Source organism: Salarias fasciatus, chromosome 1, assembly GCF_902148845.1.
Source record: "Salarias fasciatus chromosome 1, fSalaFa1.1, whole genome shotgun sequence".
NCBI lineage: Eukaryota > Metazoa > Chordata > Actinopteri > Blenniiformes > Blenniidae > Salarias > Salarias fasciatus.
The window spans coordinates 29,947,933-29,970,164 of NC_043745.1; the positions used below are offsets into that span (position 1 = coordinate 29,947,933).

At 41.3% G+C, this 22,232-nt stretch overlaps 1 protein-coding gene across 1 annotated transcript; it reads left to right on the plus strand.

Moving 5' to 3' along the window:
- Nucleotides 1–249: 249 nt before the first annotated feature.
- tmod2 (tropomodulin 2) lies at nt 250–16,169 on the plus strand. The gene is made up of 10 exons (XM_030092853.1): nt 250–363; nt 4,709–4,910; nt 6,711–6,867; nt 11,104–11,226; nt 11,641–11,715; nt 11,800–11,930; nt 12,021–12,128; nt 12,222–12,365; nt 13,196–13,340; nt 13,904–16,169. The coding sequence occupies exons 2-10, from the start codon at nt 4,785–4,787 to the stop codon at nt 13,933–13,935; spliced, it is 1,041 nt and encodes a 346-aa protein (XP_029948713.1). The 5' UTR covers nt 250–363; nt 4,709–4,784; the 3' UTR covers nt 13,936–16,169.
- Nucleotides 16,170–22,232: the final 6,063 nt, after the last annotated feature.

Sequence of the window (22,232 nt, forward strand, 5' to 3'; positions counted from 1 at the left end):
TAATCAGGGTATATCAAGAATTTTCTTCTTTTGGCAATATAAAAATCTGGTTATACGCATTCCCTTGATATTATCTTTAATGTAACAGGTGCAAACATTACAACAATTTATGGTATTTTATGAATTTCTGTCTTCTGATTGGTTCTTGTCATTAGGGGGCGGGATAACATACGTCATTGGTTTACGCCTGGCAGGCTGGCTTTCTATTGGTTCAGTGAGACGTCACTCCGGAATCTCCGGGTTTCTCTTTTCCTGTGTTACCGCCCTTGGCTGAGTAGAAACCAAGCAGCGTTCAAGACGTCGCTTTCATTAGGAGGATTGCTGTTATTTGGGGCTACATCAGTCAGTTCCGGTTAACCTTAGGTAAGGAAATACTTATCTCCCGCAGGTTTTAAGTTAGTATACCGCCCTCAGTGCCATGGCGTGCGGTGCGGTTTCTCTCACTGTTCCTGTGGTTTTAGCTCAGGAGCTAACATGAGTCCACTGCTGCGGTTAGCCTGTTAGCTTCTGTTCCTTCATCGGGCTGCTTTCACTGGGTGCGCTGCATCCGAAATATGTAGCTCAATGACTGGATTACGAGTGTCACAACCGGATTGTCCTGTCATCAGTTTTGGAACCACTCTTCAGCCGTAGCTGTCGGCAGGTGGTTGTAGTTACATATCTATACGTTTTCTGGTATCTACGATCGATATAAACATGTCAAGAAGGAGTTAAATAACGCCATTCCGCTGGCTGTTGTATCTGTAGGAGGCGAAGTTACATCAGAGTTACATCTTTCACGGATGTGGCCATTTGCTAATCATTGTATCAGTGATAAGTATTCCTTTATGAGCCATCTATGATCAACGTGATTGGATGTCGATTAAGTCATGTTTCGTCCACCGTGCCCATCCCTGTCAACATGTCGATACGTCTTGCAGTGTATCTTCGCAGACATTCTGACTCAACCCTGGGAGGATGGGAAGGGATAGGCTGTGGACTGAAGTGCAAGGTCATTATACCTGTGCATATCTTTTTAAAGAGCTGTTTTGTTCACAGAGCGAGTGTGACCAGTAGGGGCTCAATAGTGAATGCAGGGTGTGGTCCAAGTCCCAAGAAGGACGTCTTCGAAGTTAAAGTGTGGTTTTCCATTATAAGCCTGAGGGCAGGTGGCCTCCCTGAAGCTGAGAGGCAGGAATTTGTAACCCAGCACGGAGTTGTGATGCATGCTGACTTGGACTTTCTGGTGATCTCACCTTCTGCAGAATTGCAGATAAACAGGCTCCTCTGATATGGTTTGTTTGCACTGTATACATTCCTCCGGGGAGTGAAACCTGGCTTAGAGCCACGTTAGTGAATTGTGACATTAACTTCAGTCTAAGGTGTGAGAGTGGTAAGCTCCTTTAAACTTGTATTATTAATGCCCCAGCTTTTTGCAGGACCCTGCTGGGCAGGAGGCCAGGGCACTCCTTGAAAATTGCTCTCATTATGCAATCATGAAGAGTGTTTGTAGTTAGAAAAATATACAAATTCTGTGTGATTGTTGAAGAAACACCCAACTTCCTGTGTGGGTCATGCCAAGTTTGTACAAAAGTTGAACAGTAAATAAGCTGTTTTGACAGGTAAATTAATAAAAAAATATTTTTCTTAGTTACTAAAACCAGAGTGGAAAGTGTTAAACAACAAGTATGCTATTCCTTTTTGTACTTTTTTTTATGTAATGCACTGAACATACATCAGTTGGTGTCTCCGTCTTCTTCCATCTGGTTTCTATCATTTCTTTTGCTTCCAGGCACCTCAGGAGACTGAACACAGAACAATCAGTAACAACAGGGCGGAGAGAAATGAAGGGTAGAGAATAAAACCGGAGGAGAGTAGGTGGGAGGAGGAACTCCACGGTCTTGTCCCACGGGTAGCATTGCTGGGTCGTTCTAACTATAGTCTTTTTTTGTGTGGTTGAGGCGGTGTTCTATAATAATAATGTAGTACCAGCCAGTGTTTCCTGTTGGCCTCTCAGTTGCAAATTACTGTCTCTCTGACGTCTGTCTCTGTGATCTGAACAGCCCCTTTAACCTTGATATCTCCTGCAAGGATTAGACTTAACAGAGATTAAATATGTAAGTTACATAAATAAATTTGAGACATTTAGGATTGTATGCAACATATGAGGTGGGTGAGTACCTTTCTGACAGATATGATTTCTAAATGAAGACGGGGCCTGAATTTTGAAAGCATATAGATGAGATTCAACCATAATCTTGTTTATTACAAAATTTCATATTTACAAATTGCAAAATGACAAAATGTCATATAGACACATACAGTAATTTCAGAACAATCATTTTGTAACTAGGGACACCCTTGGAAGCAGACCAGTGGATTGAGATTGAGAAAAGATGGTATTTAAGACTTATTTTATTTTTATGAATAAAATCATAAATCATTGTGGACTTTCATACTCCCTCTTTAAAAGAGTCAGAGTAGAGCTCAAACAACTTGATTTGACTCTTTATTTTGTGACCTACACGTCACTTAATCTGTTAGATTTGTGAGCTTCAAGGTTTCTTTTTTAAGATTGTGCACACTATCACGTAAAAAATTTGACAAAGAATCAGTAGAACTTTGTGCAGTTGCAGACAAGCAAGCTCAAAATGTTAAGCCTGTTGCGTCAAGCAAACTGGTTTCTCGTGTAGCTCTGCCCAGTAGCCCGAGTGCACAGGTCAGTACGGAAAGACTCAAGGTGAACGTGGAGTGCAGACAGGTTTGACGTATTATTGGCTCTGAGCCATCTGTTGTTGTCGTGAAGGATTAGCAGAGTGGAGAGGGAGAAAGGAATCAATCAGATTGGACTAATAGATCCGCTCTGTGTCTCCACATCGGCCTGAGCCCACCCTTTGCCATCGTTATCCCTGTCTGCATGCTCCATTACTCTTTTGTCTGCACATTCAGATGTATAGAGCCTCACTGAAGACCGGGGCTGGTGTTTACAATGTGTTGAGTAACATGTCAGCGGAGTGGAAAATGGGAGAAAGTTGGATATCGTGGCCAAAGCTGTCGTTTTGGCGCTGATCTTCTCATAAGAGCATTATACTGTGTGTGTGGGTTTATTTTATGTGTGCGTGCATCTGTGCACATGTGTGACTTATGCTTATCTCAGGCTGAAGTCTGGTGTGTTTACTTCCTGGCTGCACCATATATCATTGATTTTCATTCATTCAACACTGTGAAGGACTGTTCCATTCTAATTTCTATTTGAAAATGAATAAATCTATAAGCTCCCATCTGCCAGCAACAGTAACACGCCACAGATGGCTAATGTAAGCAGGATTTTAATCCAAATCTTGTGTTTTCTGAGCATGATCTTCCAGCCAGAAAGCTTTATCCGTTGCTGGGTTCGTTCCCCTGAAGTTTTGTCATCTCACTGAAGCTCAGTTGGCGATTGTCCTTTCCTCACTGTCAGCAGTTCTAATATCTAGTAGCTGGATTATTGTCCTGTAGAAAATATTTACACTGACTGTTTTCCAGTGTGTGAATGAAGTCCTGCAGCAGTTAGATCATTTGGGTGAGATTATAGTTGTAGATCATTATATTCATACGCTTCAATAAAAGCCATTAGTGCTGACATTTGAGACCAGCTTCATCCTCTGGCACTCTGCCTCGCAAATATCCCTGCTTCTCTCTGCAAGTCTGAAATGTGTGTAGTCATAGAGGACTAATAAGACAGGTAAAGGAAAGAATTAACCCAGGACAGAGGCTGGATTGTGGAGACAGTGAACCTAACAGTATGAAAGAAACGGTGTGAGGCCACTGAGGGAAGGATCTCAACCAGAGAAGTCAGTCAGGCAGCTCCGGGGAAGTGGTCCTACATGTTTCAAGAATCCTAAACCGTGAAGCCGAGTGTTTTCTCTGCTGTCACCGAGTTCACAAAATATGCTTCTGATGTGAATGCATCTGGTTTATGCAACCTGAAGTGTTTTCTCTCCAGAGCATTCGCAGGTAGCAACAGGACTAATATATATCAGCTCTGTCACCAGTAAACAAGCAAATACAGGCATTTTTCCAAATGTTCAAAATGCCTACTTAAATTCCCTTCAGGAAAGAATCTTTTTGGCTGCGATTTCAGACATACATTACAAATTAAAGCGCGTGCACAACCGCGAGTGTGCATGAGTGGTTTTGAGAAAGACCATCTGCGGAGTCCTGCAGGGACTGTGGAAGTGGTGAGGTCACTTGGTGTTCAAACTGTGGCGTGGGAGAAGGAACTGACGATCGAGGGCTCTTCGTTTTGTTTGACAGGATACAAACGCATCCCCTTACACTTTCACTTGTGTGTCATTTATTTAATCCCAAGTACAAAGCTATGCCCAGGCTTTTAGCACCAAAAGAAAACACACATGTTGAAGTCACGCAGTGGGATCACTTCGTCCCTTTAGGTGATGATGATGTTTTTTAAACTTGCAGAATTTGCGTGCACAAAGGCTAGTTTCATGGGAGAGGTCAGATGGTTTGTCTGAGGCCTGAGAAAGTTCTTTCTTTGTTTCAGCTGTGCTGATTGCATCATGACACGGCCTTATTATACAACCCAGCTGTGATCAAGTATTGTATCGCAGAGATCTGATAGCCAGTGTGTACAAGAGCAGTTCACTGTTTGACTGTGCTGGTTTTAAAGAGATCTTCCACACCTTCTCCCAGCATAACACCTAAATCTGTTTTCTTTGTCTGTTTCCAGGTAGCATCTCTCTGGTCCTCGGCGGTGTGGCTGTGGTCTGCTGTTCAGTGTTGCTTAGCGAGCTATAGCCAGCACCATGGCGTTGCCATTCAAGAAGGATTTGGAAAAGTATAAGGACTTGGATGAAGATGAAATCCTCAGCAAGCTGTCTGCAGACGAGCTCAAGCAGCTGGAGTCGGCCCTCGAGGAGATGGACCCTGAGGTCAGCCATCATGAGGATTGGAGGAGCTCCAGGGCTCCTCAGGGGGGAGGAAGTAGCAGCGGGAGTCATTGGGGGGAAAAAAACCCAGTTTCACTAATCATTGAAGACTTTTTCCACACTAAAAAAATGTATTTTTGCGTTCTAAGCCCAAATTAATTCCCAGAGTTTTACTTACAGTTTATAATGACTGGACATGGAAAATAAGTTGCAGTGAAATTAGGCCTCTGTGTGAGAACTGATTGTTTTTGTGCTCTTGGAAAGGAGATTTCTGAAGTTAAATATGAGAGGAAACCACAAACTTGTACACGTCAGTGGCAAGCTGGTACCAATTTATGTGGAACAACAGCCTTATTGATGAGAAATCTTTCAGCCAAACCAAAATGAGGTCCTACTTTAAAGGCACCACAGTTTTTGAATGAGTGTCATAATGAGCAAAGAACATATACAGTTTAGTTTTTTCAGTGTTCAGAGATTAAATGTCCCACCTGGTGGTGCATCAGATCAAGTGTTTCTCCCAGCATCATCATCTGGGCAGAACCTTTTTCTGCCGTGAAGTTGGAACAACTATTGTGTGTTTGGTCAGAAATTTCAAGATGCTGAAAAGTGAACGTATGTCCACCCACTCAGAAGGCATTCTGAATGTCTTAGCCACAAATAACTTTGTTCTCATTGGGAAATTGTAAAATGTGTCTGTTCATGTTTGCTGTGCATCCTCAAGTTTTTGTGTGACCCGGGTTCAAATCCCAGTTGCAGTAGGAAGAGCGTCTCGCATAAACAATCTCAATCTGTGGTGCAAGTTGCAGTGACTTTCCTGAGATACACGGGATTTCATCTAATTTTGTTTGTTCCCAACAAGTTGAAGCCTCAGGTTGTTAGTCTCAAGAAAAAGTCGAGGCAGTTAACTCAGGTTTAGCCCTAAGAGACTGAGGCAACATGTTGTCATCTCTTAACAAAAAAAGTAATCAAACAGTTGTCTCTCGTTTCCACTTATTGAAACTTTTCTCATTAAATCTCATTAAATCCTCTGCGAGGAGAGCTGATGCACAGTGAAGTCCTTACTAAGACCCATGGCATCTGTAAACTAAGTGAGAGAACTCACCCTTCGCTGTGACCTCAGGAAACTGCAGGCAGCAGTGGGAAAATATTAAATATGAGATCCATAGTTGGTCAATAAACTATGAAAAATTTGTCTGCTTACCAAATAAAAACCTCAGTTTCAGTCACAACTGCATTCACAAGCAAGCGCCACAATTTTTCTACATTTCAGAAAGACCTCATTCAGTTCTGCCAACGTTTCACTCGGCTACAGCAAAATGCTCACAAATGGATACATTGATTCATTTGTCTTGAAAGCCAAGCATCACTCTAAACTGGTTCACCTAATGTTTCCTTCCCGTTCAGAAAAACCTGTCATTCATCTTTATTTTCCCACAAGGTCAAACACCTACATCAGGCACTGATGCCAGCAAACCTAAAAGCATAAGGCGGGTGTTCGCAGTGTAGCTTGTAGAACTGCATCTCACTGAAGTGTGTGAACAGGTCAGCCATTATTACATTTCTGGTAGGCAGCAGTCATTTTTCTCCATCTGCTGCAGAATTACAAAGAGAGCTTTAATAGCTGTGAACTTAAAGAAATTTTATACCAGCACGATGAAGGAAACTCACAGAAATGTCACACAATGAACACTGTTATCTCTGCAGTGCACACAGCTTTCAATTCAACACTGACAGATTTGCCAGTTAAATTGTGAATGCGTGACAGGTCGATCCTTTGTGACTCCTCACCTCTGGTCTTCCCAGAATGCTCTTCTCCCAGCGGGTTTACGCCAGAAGGACCAGACGTCTAAAGGGGCAACGGGACCGTTTGACAGGGAGAGTCTGCTCAAATACCTGGAGAAGGAAGCCATGGAGTACAAGGACAGAGAGGATTACGTGCCATTCACTGGGGAGAAAAAAGGTCTGTGTTTTGTTTCTTAGTTTTACCTACTAAAGCAACATATTTAATATATTTTGCTGACCTAAATACGGATTTAGGACACACTGGGAGGCATCGATTAACTTAATCCTAAAGGATTACTGATGAAACACATCCTCAAAGCGGGTTCTTTTTTATTGACTGATCCTCTTTTTTATTAATTTTTAATATTAGTTTTTTTCCATTTTGCTCGAGTTCAAAATATATTAAGTTCTAAAAATATATTAAAAAAATTGTCTGGAACCGTCCCAACATAACCCAACAGTTCTCGTACTGTTGTGTATTTTTTACCGACATACCAAACTGGTCCCATCTGCTGTCGGTACCGTGTTTAACTGATGTGGAGATTCAAAGTGTGCTTAAATCCGTATCTGCCCAGCAGTACACATACCTCAGCCATTACTGCTATGCCGTCTTTGCAGGTATTATTAATCATGTTTGCTCTTATGCAACACGTCGTGTGGGGGAGTTGTGGTCGAACCAGCAAGCACGAGCAAGGAGGCATGTTTAGAACCAACGACCTTAAAAACTGCTTTTGGTCAATGCTGGTCGATTGGTTTGCTTCGTTTATTAGTTTATTGAGTTAGAGGAGTAAATATTTGTTGATGGTCAGGCTGACGCGTTGGTTGTTTGGGGAAGAGTCATGCAAATCTGAGCTTAACATGTCATTTGAATGGAAGTCATGTCACAGCTGCTTGGCTTTTCTCAGCAACTGAAATCAGGTTAGTGATGTCTGTGCTGAACTGCTCAAAGATAGGCTCAAGGTGGAATAACAAAAAGATTATAGAAGCTAACACAATGTGTGTAATCAGACATTTAGGAGGCAGTTGTTCCCCAACATGAGTGAAATCACACATGTATGTATCCTCAACAGAACACCATGATATAGAACAGCCGTCGGAGTGATGACGATATGACACAGCGTGACAAGGGGGGGGGGAGCAAAAGCGGGTGTATAATGGTCACATTGTGTTTAAAAAAAAATAAAAAATCCTTCACCAGCGGAAGAGATTCATCATGTAGAGATCTCCAGAGATTTCTCCAACTGCAGAGGAAACATAGACTTGACATCGTCCTCTGGCCTGACTGTGGCCTGGTCGAAATTATACACTGTGTGTGTGTGTGTGTGTGTGTGTGTGTTCTCTATGACAGCATGGAAAACTCACATCACTGTGGTGGTTCTGTGGAATGTAGCTGCTTCTCTTCCCCTTGTTATATTCACCCCCTGCTGATAAATAATGTGGTCACGAGTATTTGTGTCTCCCGCCTCAATAACACTCGTCATTTCAGAGAGAAACCGCCTGCTTTAACTGCCGGAGCAGCTGTTGGAGCTCTTAAGCCAATTAAATTCATTGCATTGCGTCCTTCTGTCTTATTCTCGTGCCCCGACAATCCTCCTTTTTTTTATTGTTCCTTCCTTGTTGGTCCTGGATTTCCTTCTGGTGTAACATAAAGTTGCATTTTGTGACTCTACATCAGCTGAGTAGACCCTAACTTCATAAGCAAAACAATACTATTTGGAGGCTTTCAGTGAATGTTTTGACAACAGACTCGGCATTGTGTTTGAGTTTATAGGAGACAAAACTGCTTTTTTACAAATTGCATTCGTTGCTCACATGTTTTCCTTCTACGGTTCGTAGATTTAATTAACTTGCTCAAGTGATTCTGCGTGGCTGCTCTGAGTTCTCTGCACAAGATGTAACAATAGTGTTACACACAGTGGGACTGTTTCACCACGTCATGTTGTTTACTTGTCATTACTCCTCCAAGTTATTTGGTTTGGAAACCAACAACTTGGATTCAGTCATTTGAAGAGAAACAAGCAAAAGCTTGTTTATACAGCAGAAATTTAATTTAAATATGAATAACTGTGTGCAGAGCAGTATTTTGTGATTGGATCACATTTTGCCATCAGTGAAATCTCTGAAATATTTGAAAAAAAAAATACTAAAACAGTCAATAAGCTACATAAAACTTTGTGTTCTTACAAAAAAAACAATTCAGTTTCTTCTCTAACTTTCCACAAGGCCTTGCCAAAGTTTTTAAAGCAGCAAAAGGCTCATGAGTGGATGCTTTGTGTCATTTCTCTTGAAGGCCGTGCATCACATTAAACTGGTTCCCCCAGTGTTTCCTTCCTGTTAAGAAAGGCTGCCAATCATTTTAATTTCACAAGAGGCTGAAACACCTCCATCCGACACTGATGTCAGCCGCTACACAAACCCAGAAGCACAGGGGAAGTTTTAACAGGGTAACTGAAGTGTGTGAGCCGGCCAGCCATGTTCCCATGCTGCCAGTCATTATTATTGTTTTGGGTTTGCTCGCTGTGGGCTCCACCTTTTCAAATGTTGTTGTTGTTGCAGTTTTCTGGATTAGGGCTGTGTGACGAACAAATGAATAAATACATGTTCGTTATGGCAGTAAAGATATGATTTGTGATAAATGCAAGCAGCTATGAAGATTGTGTTGATGTCTTTGTGCTTCCTTTTTGCATTGCTCTTTGTCTTTTGCGTCTTAATTATGCTTTTAGACGTCATCAGGCAGTATTTTGTGCGTATTTTGCTTAACTGACTGTCTCAGCGATTTTACGGATTCGTAACCTGATTTGACACTGTCGAAGTTAATGAGATAAACCTCTGTGGGATCCCACATGTCGTGTCCTCAGCCTCGTTTCCCATCATCTCAGATGGCCTGAACTCTGCTACAGAGGGACTGGCACAGGATGCAGCCTGATGACTGTATTTACTGTTTACTGGCTCTCAGGAAGTGCCAGAGCCTCCACAAGGGGCCAGTTTGACTCATTTGAGAGGCTTGACTGACTTTAAGGGGGAAAGAGGGAGGGCCTGATCTCGGGGTGTTTTGTTTAAGGGGACAGGCATAAAGGAAGGCAGCTAAAGGCGCCCACTCTGGATGGTCTCTCTGTCTGGAACAAGTGTTGTTTGCCTCAGCAGTGCAGGCTCCATTAGACTCAAGGCATTGTTACTAAGCTTCCTTTACACTTTCCGTTTCTTCCTCCTGATAGGTTACAGTGGCAGCACACACACACACACACACACACACACACACACACACACACACACACACACACACTGGCTGTCAGACAGTCGGAGGCTGAGTTCAGCTTCTCTCAGCTGTTGATGGTTGGGGGGATAATCCTTATTTACATGGCACATTTCTGCTGCTCAAGCTCCATATAATTGATCATTTTTCTCAGCATAAATTGATCTATTTTTAGCAATCACATGTATAATTCTTATGCATCGCTGTAAAGAAGATTGAATGAATTTCAATGAAACTGTCTTCATGTGCATTTCAGAGTAAAGCGGCAATAATCTTCTTATAAAATACACATCACACAGCTCAGGGGTAAAATGCATCAGAAGATACTGTAATCCTATCAACAGTCATTTCATTTAAACCAGTTTAGCTTTCTTCTGTAACTGTGCGTTGCCGGCTAGAGCTACATCTTTATTTTTTGTTGCGCTTTTTGGGAGGTGGGAACAGTGAGCTCCGTGTCTTTATTTCTGCCTCACTAATACAAAACAGCACCACAGTTTGTGCAACAAACAAGGAAACTGGCTGCCCATATCAATATATTGAAAGTGCTTCCTGCTTCAGCTGCCTGGTGGTGGTGCTGTGATCTAGCGCTTCATAGGAAAAGCCACTGAGCAGGAAGTTCTTTGTATTTGCCATCGCATTAGGCAAACGATGACTGGATATGGGAGTGATGAGCAGTGTAAAAAAAGAAAAACAGTCGTGCTTTTGTCAATTTAGATGCTGTCAGCTAATTTCCCATTGAGTGCATTGATTTTCTTCTTCCTCACCCATTGGTGTCGGACGTTACGTCAAATGTATGGAAATACGAGCTCTAAATATGTTTAGTTTCACAGCTCAGTGTGTGTATCCACCCATTTTTAGGAAAAACTAAATTTGACTTGAGCACTTACGTCCCTACAAAACCTTGCAGTCTTGTGGCTGAATGAGCAAGCAAAACACTTGCAGGAGTCACATTAGCAAGTGGACATTTGTGTAAAAATAGATTACTTAACATCTCGTAAAACATTCACCCACCTGTTTAAACCTGCTTTCTACTCCTTTGTGGCAGTTCTTGAATGCCCGTTTGCTCCCTGTAAGAAAAATAACATGTTTTGTAATTTAAATTCACAAAAGAACTACAGTTTAATTAAAATGTGACTGAAATTTCTCCCTCTTCTCTTCTAGGTAAAGTATTTGTTCCTAAGCAGAAAGCAATAGAAACACGCCAGGACGACATCACAACCCTTGATCCAGAACTGGAGGAGGCTTTGTCCAGCGCGACAGACACAGAACTTTGTGACTTAGCAGGTGAGCATGAATACACACCATAGAGTGTCTTTGTCAGCGGGCTTCAAAAACATGTGCCACACGAACACAGGCTGCTTTCACTCCCACTGCTTTCCTCATGTTGCTTTGAGTGTTGATGGGGAGGAAAAAGAGACAAAGGCTCATTGAGTAAAGTAACCACGCTGGTTACCTTTACTGAAGATCAACCCTGTAAAAAAGAATTCATGTCCACTGAATATTTTAGTCTCCGACTAAAATGTATTTCCACTGAGGTTTTTTTTCTATTTTGATGGATCGGATTACTGAATTATTGACCTCTCATGCAGTCTGCTTCATTTTTCTTCTTTAAAGTTTTTTTTTGCTGTGGTAATGTTGTATCATAAATTGCAATATAATCATTCAATAAAAGAGATTTTAATTTTGGTTTGTCTGCAGCCATCCTGGGTGTTCACACACTGGTCACCAGTAGTCAGACATACGATGGGTCTGGAAGCAAAGAATCTTACAACAGTGAGTACAAGAAGCATTTTGTCCTTCGATTTGCTTCTGAAACAGAAGAAACCCGCTTTGACGTCTGCCTGTGTGTCTCTCTAGATGTGGTCCGAGGGGAGAAAATGAACCCGGTGTTCGACGAGCCTCCCAACCCCACTAATGTAGAAGAAACTCTGCAGAGGATAAAAAGCAACGACGGCTCCTTAACGGAAGTCAACCTCAACAACATAAAGGTACAGAGAACTACAGAAGAGCTTCCTACATGTGAGTGACTGTCCTCTTTATTGTCCTCTGACCAGTGACCATGTGTCTTTGTTCCTCAGAACATTCCTATTCCCACGCTGAAGGACTTCGCCAAAGCCATGGAGAAGAACACACATGTTCAGAAGTTCAGCCTGGCGGCAACACGGAGTAACGACCCCATCGCCGTGGTGAGAGAAAGAGCCGCTTGTGGGATTTTACGGGCTCCGCTGACGTACGAAACGTCCACGTTTACGCAGAGGCTTTGTTTCCTCTTCCTGCAGGCGTTCAGCGACATGCTCCGAGAAAACAAGGCTTTGAGAAGTTTAAACCTGGAGTCCAACTTCATCACTGGGGCCGGGGTTCAAGCTCTGGTCGACGCACTGCGGGACAACGACACGCTCACAGAAATCAAAATAGATAACCAGGTACGTTTTCAGGTTTTATGTTCACTCGTTGTGTTGCAGCTAAACGCTCCCATCTCCTCCCATTTTTAGAAGATAAAATCTGTGTTTTTGTATATCTTATTTTCAGAACTTTTTGTTTCCATCAAATATGAGCTTGTAAAAGGGAAGTCGTTTTTTTGTCAGGGTTATACCATTATGCAGTTATTTGTGCAGCAGAAGTGTAATTTTAGAAATAACTTTACAGCAGAATGCAACGCAGGTCAAACCAGTGCAAACTGCCACCCAGAAAATTTATCCTCATGAGGTCTCAGGTCAGGATGTGTGGCACGGCTGTTGCACCGGGTCACATTCAATTCTAGCTAATGAAAGGGTTACTTGGTGTTGAATGTGTTGTCTGCAATTGGGCATAAAATAAGACTTAAACAACTTTCCAGAACTTTCGGAGTTGTTTTTCTGGTATTAAATGAAAATAAGCACATCTTTTACATAAAATAAGCCATATCAATTTCTACTTTTTAATATATTATACATTTGCATGTTGCATTCTGTCTTTATTTATACTAAATTGTTTTTGGAATTTAAGTTGTAATTATAGAGACTTAGTGTTTGGATAGAAGGGTTTCTCCCGTTCAGCTGACTTTTGTGCAGTTAAATGTTGGAGCGACAGAAAAAGCCAACAAACACAAACCGCTGCCGAGTCAAACAGACTGTAAGTTGAGCAGATCATTTTTTTTTTTCCAGTCTTGAAGAAAAAGGAAAACCTAATCTTTGTGGTGAGAGACTTTTTACTGCCATGGAGGAAAAAGTTCCTGATGTGTGTGTGTGTGTGTGTGTGTGTGTTTGTCTTTCAGAGACAGCAGCTGGGCACAACTGTAGAGATGGAGATAGCTAAGATGTTGGAAGAGAACAACAGTATAGTGAAGTTCGGTTACCACTTCACCCAACAAGGGCCCCGGTCCAGAGCTGCTGCAGCGATCACCAAGAACAACGATCTGGGTATGACACACACACTCGCACACACTCACACACTCATCTATTCATCATTGGGTTTTTCTCGCAAACTCTGGGTGAGTTGTTTCCAGTCACACCGCCTTCCAGCGAGCGTCTGCTCTCATGGGAGCGCCGTGACATAAAGCTCCAAAAACAGCTGTGGAGTCTGTCACTCCCACCAGACGTCAGTCCACAGTGACGGCCTGTGCTCTGTCTTTTAGCCCCGCCCCCCGTCAGAGCCGCGCTAGTCCAGGTCTGGTGCATGGGTGTGTCAGTGCATCAGTGATAACAGTGACTCCTCTCACGGTGTGGGAATGAAGCGTTCACGGCATTAACAGTATGAGTATGGACACGGTGTGGTCTCTGGTTGATAACGTTGCACTTCCTGTATCCCGTGCACGCTGCAGCACGCTGTTTTCGGAACAACGGGTGTGAACTTTGTACTGCAGAACACACGATGACTCACGCCGCGTCTTTATGGACTAACAGGCTTGTGGAGGTTGAAGGTTTTGCAGCATGCTCACAGTCCTGCCCTCGGCTCTGTGTTTGATGAATCGTTTCCTCTCCAGTCCGCAGGAGGCGAGTGGAGGGGGATCTGTAGAGTCCCGGGCCGCCTCGCTCCCCAGCAGATCCTGTTTTTCATCTCAACCCGTGGAATAATTTCAGCCAATGCCCTGGTCTCATCTCACTGTGTGGAAACTATTTGTCTTGTGCCAAACTGCGGGGCAAGGCATGCTCAACCAGAACAGACATCTGAGAAGAAGGGAAATAACTGGAATTGCCCTCTCCCGTTCATTCTTATGTTTATTGTTTTGTCGTCCTTGTTGAAGGTGTAAATCTCACTAGTTTTTAGGCATTTCATTTCAGCTGCTCCTTTTTTTTTTTTTGAGCCTTTATCTGTCATGAATTTTTACTTGCTTTTCTTCCTTTTATACAAATGCTATAATTATGTGAACTAATCAAACATTACCAAGTACCAGAAATGACAAAAATAAACAAACCGTTTGTAAAAACAACAGTTAACAGGATAGTTCAGACTTGGTAAATGACTACTAACCGGCAAAACTCCCGAGTGCACAGCTGCCCGTTTAAAAGCCAGCAGTGTGGTGCAGTGAGGATTCTGAGCTGTGGTGTTGCTGGATGGTTCGTTGTATATGGCAGCAGCAGAGCGGTTTGCAGGTGTTGCTTATTGGAGTTGCCTTGTGAAGCCAGCGTGGCGATTGAACTGGCGTGTGCAGACGGTTAGCGTGTGCAGGAATCTCCTGGATTTTCTAGTCTATGATAGCAGTTTAGGACCACATTAAGGTGAAAAAAGTAGGGTTTTTATAGCACTTTCAGGAAAAAAAAAAAACTCATGAGCAGAATACATTTCAGAGAGACAAAAGACAATTCTAAAAGAATATTTTGTCTTCATTCTCTTAACTGTATTTTGACCTTAATGGCAGAAAGGAAATAAAAGTCAGGTTTTTCCTTACTGTGGCTCTATTAGGCCTTTGTAGTTGTCAGCCTAAGATCAGGTGCTTGACTGCTAATTACACGCTTCTCACTGCTCTTTTATCCTTATGAAAGCTCTTGTTTTTGATACGGTTCGGATTCAGACTGTTGTTTTGATTACTTTTATCCTCTTACTGGAAATTCTAGGTACAGTTTGGATCAAGTCACATGTGCTGTGTTAAAAAAATAAATAAAAAAAAACAGCAATCTTGAAATTAACTCCAGTCTAAGCTGAAATGGCTTTGATCTACTCTTACGATTGATGAAGTGATTTGTTTAACACCCTGGGGTCTTTTTGATACTCAACAATGCCAAAGACGAACACGCAGCGTTTCAGCATTGGACCTAACGATTCCTGCCTCAGACTTTGGCTTCATCACAGCACAGATCTGCTGAAGGAGTCTCTCTCTCTCTCTCTCTCTCCGTAATCTGGACCATTTTGCATTGTTTTTATGCCATTGTATGCATTTCCTCTCTTGTACGTTCTGAAGAGCTAATAAAGTTGTTCTGTGCGATGCGGAGAAAAGTTGACAAATAGTCTGTGTGAAACGTTTTTTTTTTTTTTTCTCAGGTTGCAGCATCCTGTGAAATATTTGTTTGAGCACTCAGAAGTCTTAAACTTTGTTTTCCTTCCACTCAAACACTTTAATTTAGCATTCCCTCATCATTGTGTAAACGGATATTAATAACATGCTGCATGTACACCTAAAGTTGCTTCCTTTGGTTAGAGATGGGTGGAACAGCACACATTCAGGGGAGCTTGTATATACTGTACTGTTGCTGTGTAATATAGGAACAATATGCTGGCATGAAGTCTTGACTTGTGAACATCATGTTTGTATTGATCAAAACTGTTATTTCTTCAGCCTCACATTCCTTGGATTTTTTTTTTTTTATCTGTGTACTCTTTCCTGTCATCATATCCTCTAGTATTTCTCAAAATGTTATATTTTTTACATCCTTGTCTGATATTTTTTTTTCCCCCCTTTCTTTTTCTGGTGGACGGTCAGGTTAAGCAGAAAACTACACGTGTGCGTTGGTTTCATAATAATTTTATGTGTCTCATAAGATGTATGCCATCTCAAATTTAAAATACGCACATACACTTATGTGTCTACCAGATAAATCTACACAAGTTCACTGCTGAGGTTTTTCTTTTTTTTTTTGGTAACCTTAAACAAAACCCAGGTGTTAACACAAGGAACATGTATTATTGTAACACCACAAGACTGGTAAAACGCACTGCTGAATATAAGTAAACAATAAATGTTTTTACTTACTCCTATGGTCCTTATCTGTTCAACCTTTGCCTCATTAACCTGTAATAAATTGGACAATGTATGTTTGTATGTGGTATCTATGTATTTCATTTTCATCTAGGAAATGATTGGGTAGCGAGCACCGAGCGATTGTGGTGTTTTGTGGTGTAGGGATAGCGTAATCTGGGTTCTGCATCTTCCACCAAACCTTAATCTGAGGAATCTGTCAGCAGCATCAAACCTGATCACTACCTGCTCATTGCGACCAGGCGTGTTGAAGCGGAGCAACATCCAAAAATGTTTCAGGGAAATCCCCAGACTGTGTTCGGCAATCATTAGATCGTTGTGCAAGCTTTCCTCCAGTAGCTGTTCATACACGCTAAAGAGGAAAATGTAAAATTCCTGAGGATGCCTGAGGTGAGCAGGATTAATCTTTAGGGAATATTCTTACTGATGATATGAGCAAAAACCTGCTATACACTTGAGTTTCAACAAATCCACCAAAAAAAAGTCAACCTCTGCTTGTCGCCACTGGATTCTCAGGTCTCGGGTTCAAACAGTGTCTTAATGACCGACAGGGCGGCCTCTTGGTCTGGGAGGAGCTCTGGGTGGCGCACGCATGTCCTCTTTAATCACATCCAGTCTCTGAGATTGTTTGCACATGCCTGAGAGCTGATGTAATGCAGATGACTCCATCGCTCTCCGGGCTTCCTGTGCCAGAGAGCTGCGGCGCGCTGCTGTCAGAGAGAACGCCGCACTGCTGGCAGGGATCTGAGGCCGCTCTGGTGGAGGGGGGCGGTGAGGACAGAATGACTCAAGTGTTTCCACTCTGTGTTGAGAGTTAGAAAAAACAAACTAGAACAGTGGGTTCACGCCATGTCCGTTGACCATCCGAGAGGGTGTCATTTCAAAGCAAAGCCCCCAACTGCAGAGCCAGAATCTGAGAAAGTACAGTAGGAAGATTCCCTCAGACTACTTTTATTATGTATGTACTTTCTCAACATGTGCTTTATATAAACCCCTTTTTCAGTATATTGTTAGGATGGCAGTGGTACAAATAGTATGATTATGATGAGCTTGGTTTTGAAGTGGGACTGTCATATAAATAAATATACGAATAAATAAATAAATAGCAGGCAGATGCAGTTTAATCCACAGGATTGCAAAACTGGAGCTAAAATACATCATAGTTGATGGGAAAATTCAACTATTTGCCAAGAGGTGCCGACCATGCTGTAAATTATTAAACAGGTTAATGTTATATCAGCCTTTATCCTGCACAATGTCAATATATAACTGCTTACTGTAATGAATGGCTGGCTATCATATATATATTCTGATAATCTGGAGCCAGAACTCATTGAGTCCACACAGAACTGTTGGCCTTTAGCTCAAATAACCCTCAGATTTGATCTGTCAGTGTAATTTAAAATGATAAACGTGCGTCTTCCCACCCCTCCAAGAATATATCGGTGTTTTAAACCTCACAGAAAGCTGGACACAAGAGTCTTCTTCTGAAACAAATGCTTAGCTGCAGGTATTCCGTTGATCTAAGAACTCAGTGAATGCTGTAATCAGCCCTGCAGGCCCAGATTAAACGTCTCATCTCTGCCAAGACTTCCTGCAACTAACTGTATAAACAACGGCTGACATGTTACATAGCGGAGGAGAGAATGGGAGAGGGCCCTGGGGTTGTAATGTATTTATCAGCAGAAAAGCCACGGTGACTCAAGCACACTGGAGATTAAGTTGTTTGCCACGGGTAAAATTATTTTTGAAGAGAGAGACAAATAGAAAGCACCCCTTCGTTTTAGTCAGTGATATTCAGACAATCAGATTCCCAAACCGATTCACTCCCCAGCTGAAGGCCCTCAAGCTGGAAGCTCATATTCTACCAGAACAATGCAGACTGTGGTGGTGTCATCCAGACACTGCCTCATACCTGACGGGGTTATGTAACAAGTGAAAAACAGACATCTCAAGGGGGAAGGAAGGGAAAAAAAAAGGAGTGTGTGTTTAATTTGATCCGTATGGCCCTAACTCAAATGTCTGTTTCACTAAAATATCTTTGCTCTTATCATAGATAAAACAGTCAGATCCTACTTTTTTTCAAAAAATAAGTAGCAAGACTTTTGGAGCATGTGAGAATAGATGTAACAGTTAAAAAAGTGTTTCCTGTATTAAACCTCAGCTGTGCTCTATTACGAGGCTCTGAAGGCAACACTGTTCATTTTCCTCTCATCTCCAACAAACTGCCAGGCCAGAGTGGAAAAAATGATTGTTGGCACCGAGCAGAGCGATGGCTGAGCTGTAATAAAAAAAAGTTTACGATTTCAAATAGCCATGTGGACATTTATAACATCACTCTCCATTCTGTGGGGGAGTAGGTCCTTCCAGAAATTTGTCTGAAGAAGATGGATGAGTCTCTCATAGTGACTCCTCACCCTGATGATTTTTAGAAAAAAACAATTCTCCTAAACAGTTTGACTACTTCGTTTTACAAAGATGCTGCCATTCATTTAAGCCACTCCTAAATAAAGAAATGTACATCTAGTGTACAGAAGACAACAGTTCTGGACTGAAGCATAAACTTTTTTAAGAGGCGTTTGCCAAAAAGAATACAGAATCAAATGCTGAGTTACTTGCGCCACCTGGTGGTTGAAAATGAAAAACACTCCACGTGAGTGTAGTACCATAAAAGCCCCGCAGGGGTCAGAAAATGTCCTTAAAACTGTTGTCAACACAATCCTCAGACATCCTGCAGGTGTCTCCCTCTGAGCAGGTTTCCTGGACTCTCCCTGCTTTAGGGATATTTTATTTTTAGTCAAGGACATGAACCAGTGTAACCTTAATGATCAATTAAATACAAATTTAAAGATCGTCTGTGTGCATCAGTAGAAATCCTCCCACTGGCCTGTTCCTCTAAAAATAAAATAAACTCGACACACTACACCTTCGACATTAAAGTCAGATGATCGTGTTGTCCTTTCCTAGATGATGGATGATGGGGGTCTGTCACACTGATTGTAATTTCCTCTGTCCAGGTGCAGATGGATCAGCAGGCAGATTGTTGTCATGGCAACGCTGCTGATGGAGCCTCTCCTCCCCTTCCATCCTGTCTTTTGTTTCCTTTGTTTTTGCATTAGAGAATAAGAGAGGGAGGCCGTGCACCAGACTGTACAACAGGTCTGCAAATACAGTCCCACACTGTTGTTTGCTCTCCAATTTCAATTTCCTGAATGGAATACTTTTCGTTCTGCCTGATTAGACCAATTAAATTGACGAAATCATGCAGATTTTTTTTTTCTAATGCTTTACTTTTCAAGTGACTTTTCACAAACACAAAATAAACCGCAGAGAAAAAAACGGAGCTGTCCAGTGATTATGTAAAAGCTATGTGGGTGTGACTAGTTTACAGTGCCAGTGCTAGTTGTCTTATTTTTATCAGTTACGATTTTAAGTTTTGCATCCCTTGGTGCAAAGGATTTCAAACTGCATCTTGAAGTTTTTTTTTTTTGACAGCCATTTACATGTTATTAAACGTGTTATAGGATGACAAAAAGACTTTACAGACACCAATTAGTTCTTAGAAAAGAAGAGAGAAATCATATTAAAGAGCTTAGTAACTGTGTTCTCTTGGAGGACAGTTCATTAGAGTTGACACTGGAATACAATTAATACAAGTCAATGTAAGCTTTGGTTTGTTGGCATTGAGGTCAATCCTGTGTGTCCACAAAGAGTAAAAAGACATGTTTTCAGCGAAGAATCATTATTTTCTTTGAGCAAATTCTTTCATTATTTCTGTAGGTTATCCCACGGTCAATTCATTCATCATCCAAAGGTCTCCAGGGAGAACACAAAGAGATGGATGGTCACACAAATTCACATTCACATCTCCAGGCAATTTAAATTTACCAGTTAGTCTGAAATGCATGTTCTTACATGTAAAGGGACAACATGTAAACACAAACAGACCTCTGACCAAGGACTTGGTCACTGTGACGTGAGAACACTACACAGCCCTACAAATTATGTAGTAGATATTGTAAATATACGTCATTTACACATACACTTCATTCATATGTGCCATGAATTGATGTTTAATTCTGTTCAGCCATATCTGCAACAATTGTGATTAACTGAATTGCCATAGCTACTAGAGCTTTATGCACACGTCTGAATGGGATTATTAAATCATTTTGCACAACAGGTAATGGAGGCAGGGGTTGAAGCGATTGTCTCTCATCCCCCACAGAGCTCCCTCCCCCCTTTCTCTATTTGTACTCTTACATAAATTTATTGATCTGATTTCCATGACAAAATGTCACGCAGAGAGATTACCGCATCACCGTCGATAACCAAGAGAAACTAATTGGATAAATTATTCATTCAGTGATCATGAGTCGACTCTGTTTCCTGACATTTATTCCTCATTGAATTACATTTTAAATGTTGTGTGTTCTATGCTCATCAAATGAACACCTGCTGCCTTTCTATTCCTTTTAAATAAGATAGCGCTAAATAATATTTGCTCCATCAGCAAGCATTTAATTTGTTTGAGAAGCCGACATAAAAAGGACAAACAGCTTCAAACTGTGTTCTGAGTAACCACAAGCCACAGAGTGCTCAGGCGACACTGACAGGAGGCTCGTTGCACTTCTCCACCAGCTGCCTTGTTCTTTATTGACTACAGAGAGAGGAGCAGCGTTCTTCATCAGTTCACAGACAGGCTGTCCCATCACTCCGGTGTTTCACTGGGACTCATCATGTCGGTCTGTTCTGGTCTTTCATTTTCCACTGGTCAATCATTCAACTTTAGCTCCATCGCTTTCCAGCAGTGCCAGATAGTGTTTTTAAAATCAGATTACAGAAGACACAGCAGTTTACTTGCACCAGAAAATATGAATTCATTCACTCAAGATTATTCTTTGTTTTCTAGACAACTTTTGAGCCCTTCTACATGTCAACTCCTATTATGCAAACATGAATAAATTGAAAAAAGGTTTTTTTTTTAAAAAATCTAGCATAAACAATGCAGACAATTCATCAAAAAATACAAAGTTAAAAGAAAAAACATTCCCAGGAAACCACATGCCAAACAAAGTGTTTCATAAAACATTACAATAAAAAATACAGCAAACATATAGGCCTGCATGCATATACACACAAAAAATAAAGTAAACACCCACAGAAATTAAATTAAATATAATGTTACAAGAAAAGCAATAAACCAATTCCTGAAGCAGTTAAGAGGCTATAAACGAGGTCAGTAAAAGATCTTAAAACAACAAACAACATATGGGACATCAGAAAAGTCACTTAAATCAACTAGAAAAAAGGGAAAGTAAAAGATAAGCAGCTGATTCAAAGCACACATATATGAATGTTTATAGAATGAGAAAAACAAATGAGCAAAATCTACAAAAAAAATTGAGATAAAATTTTACATTAAAGTTGTTAAAATAGAATTATTATTAACAGTAATGCAAACAATCAATCCAGCAGCACACTATGAAATCCAAAGTAGTGTGTGCTCCTCAATCCTATTAGAAGGTTCAGCTAGACAATTTAGTGTTTAAAGATTAAATGTGTGATGTTGAATATATCGGTTATCACTTCGTTCTAATGCCAAACTGTAAACATGAGAGTTGTGTAGTTGTGTTTGTGCAACAGATGCCATGACAACAGCAGGCAACAGGGAAATCCAGCCAGTTCCTATATTAGTTCACCTCATAATTTTTCCAACGTGGGAAATTCCCTTATACTTTTTTTCGTTTTTTTTTTTTTTGTTTGACAGCCTGGTCACGTAATGGAAAACATATTTGGTTTTCATGCACGGCTGGTCACAAGACTGTCCAGCAGGTTTCAGCCACAGACACCACATGCAGCGTTGGCTCCAGATGTCACAGCAATAGGGGTAACAGATATCTGCTAAATGTTTCTATGGAGTGTTAAGCTCTCGGTCCACTCTTTTCTCATGATTATGTGTTTTGGGTGTTGAGGATGCACAGCACACACACAAGAAACATGAGCTCAGTGATTTGATTACACAAAATTTTATATTAGATTTTCTTCTATTATTATTTATTTGCCAGTTAACCTTAAACAATTACCTTTAATTACATTGATGCATCTTTTTCATCAA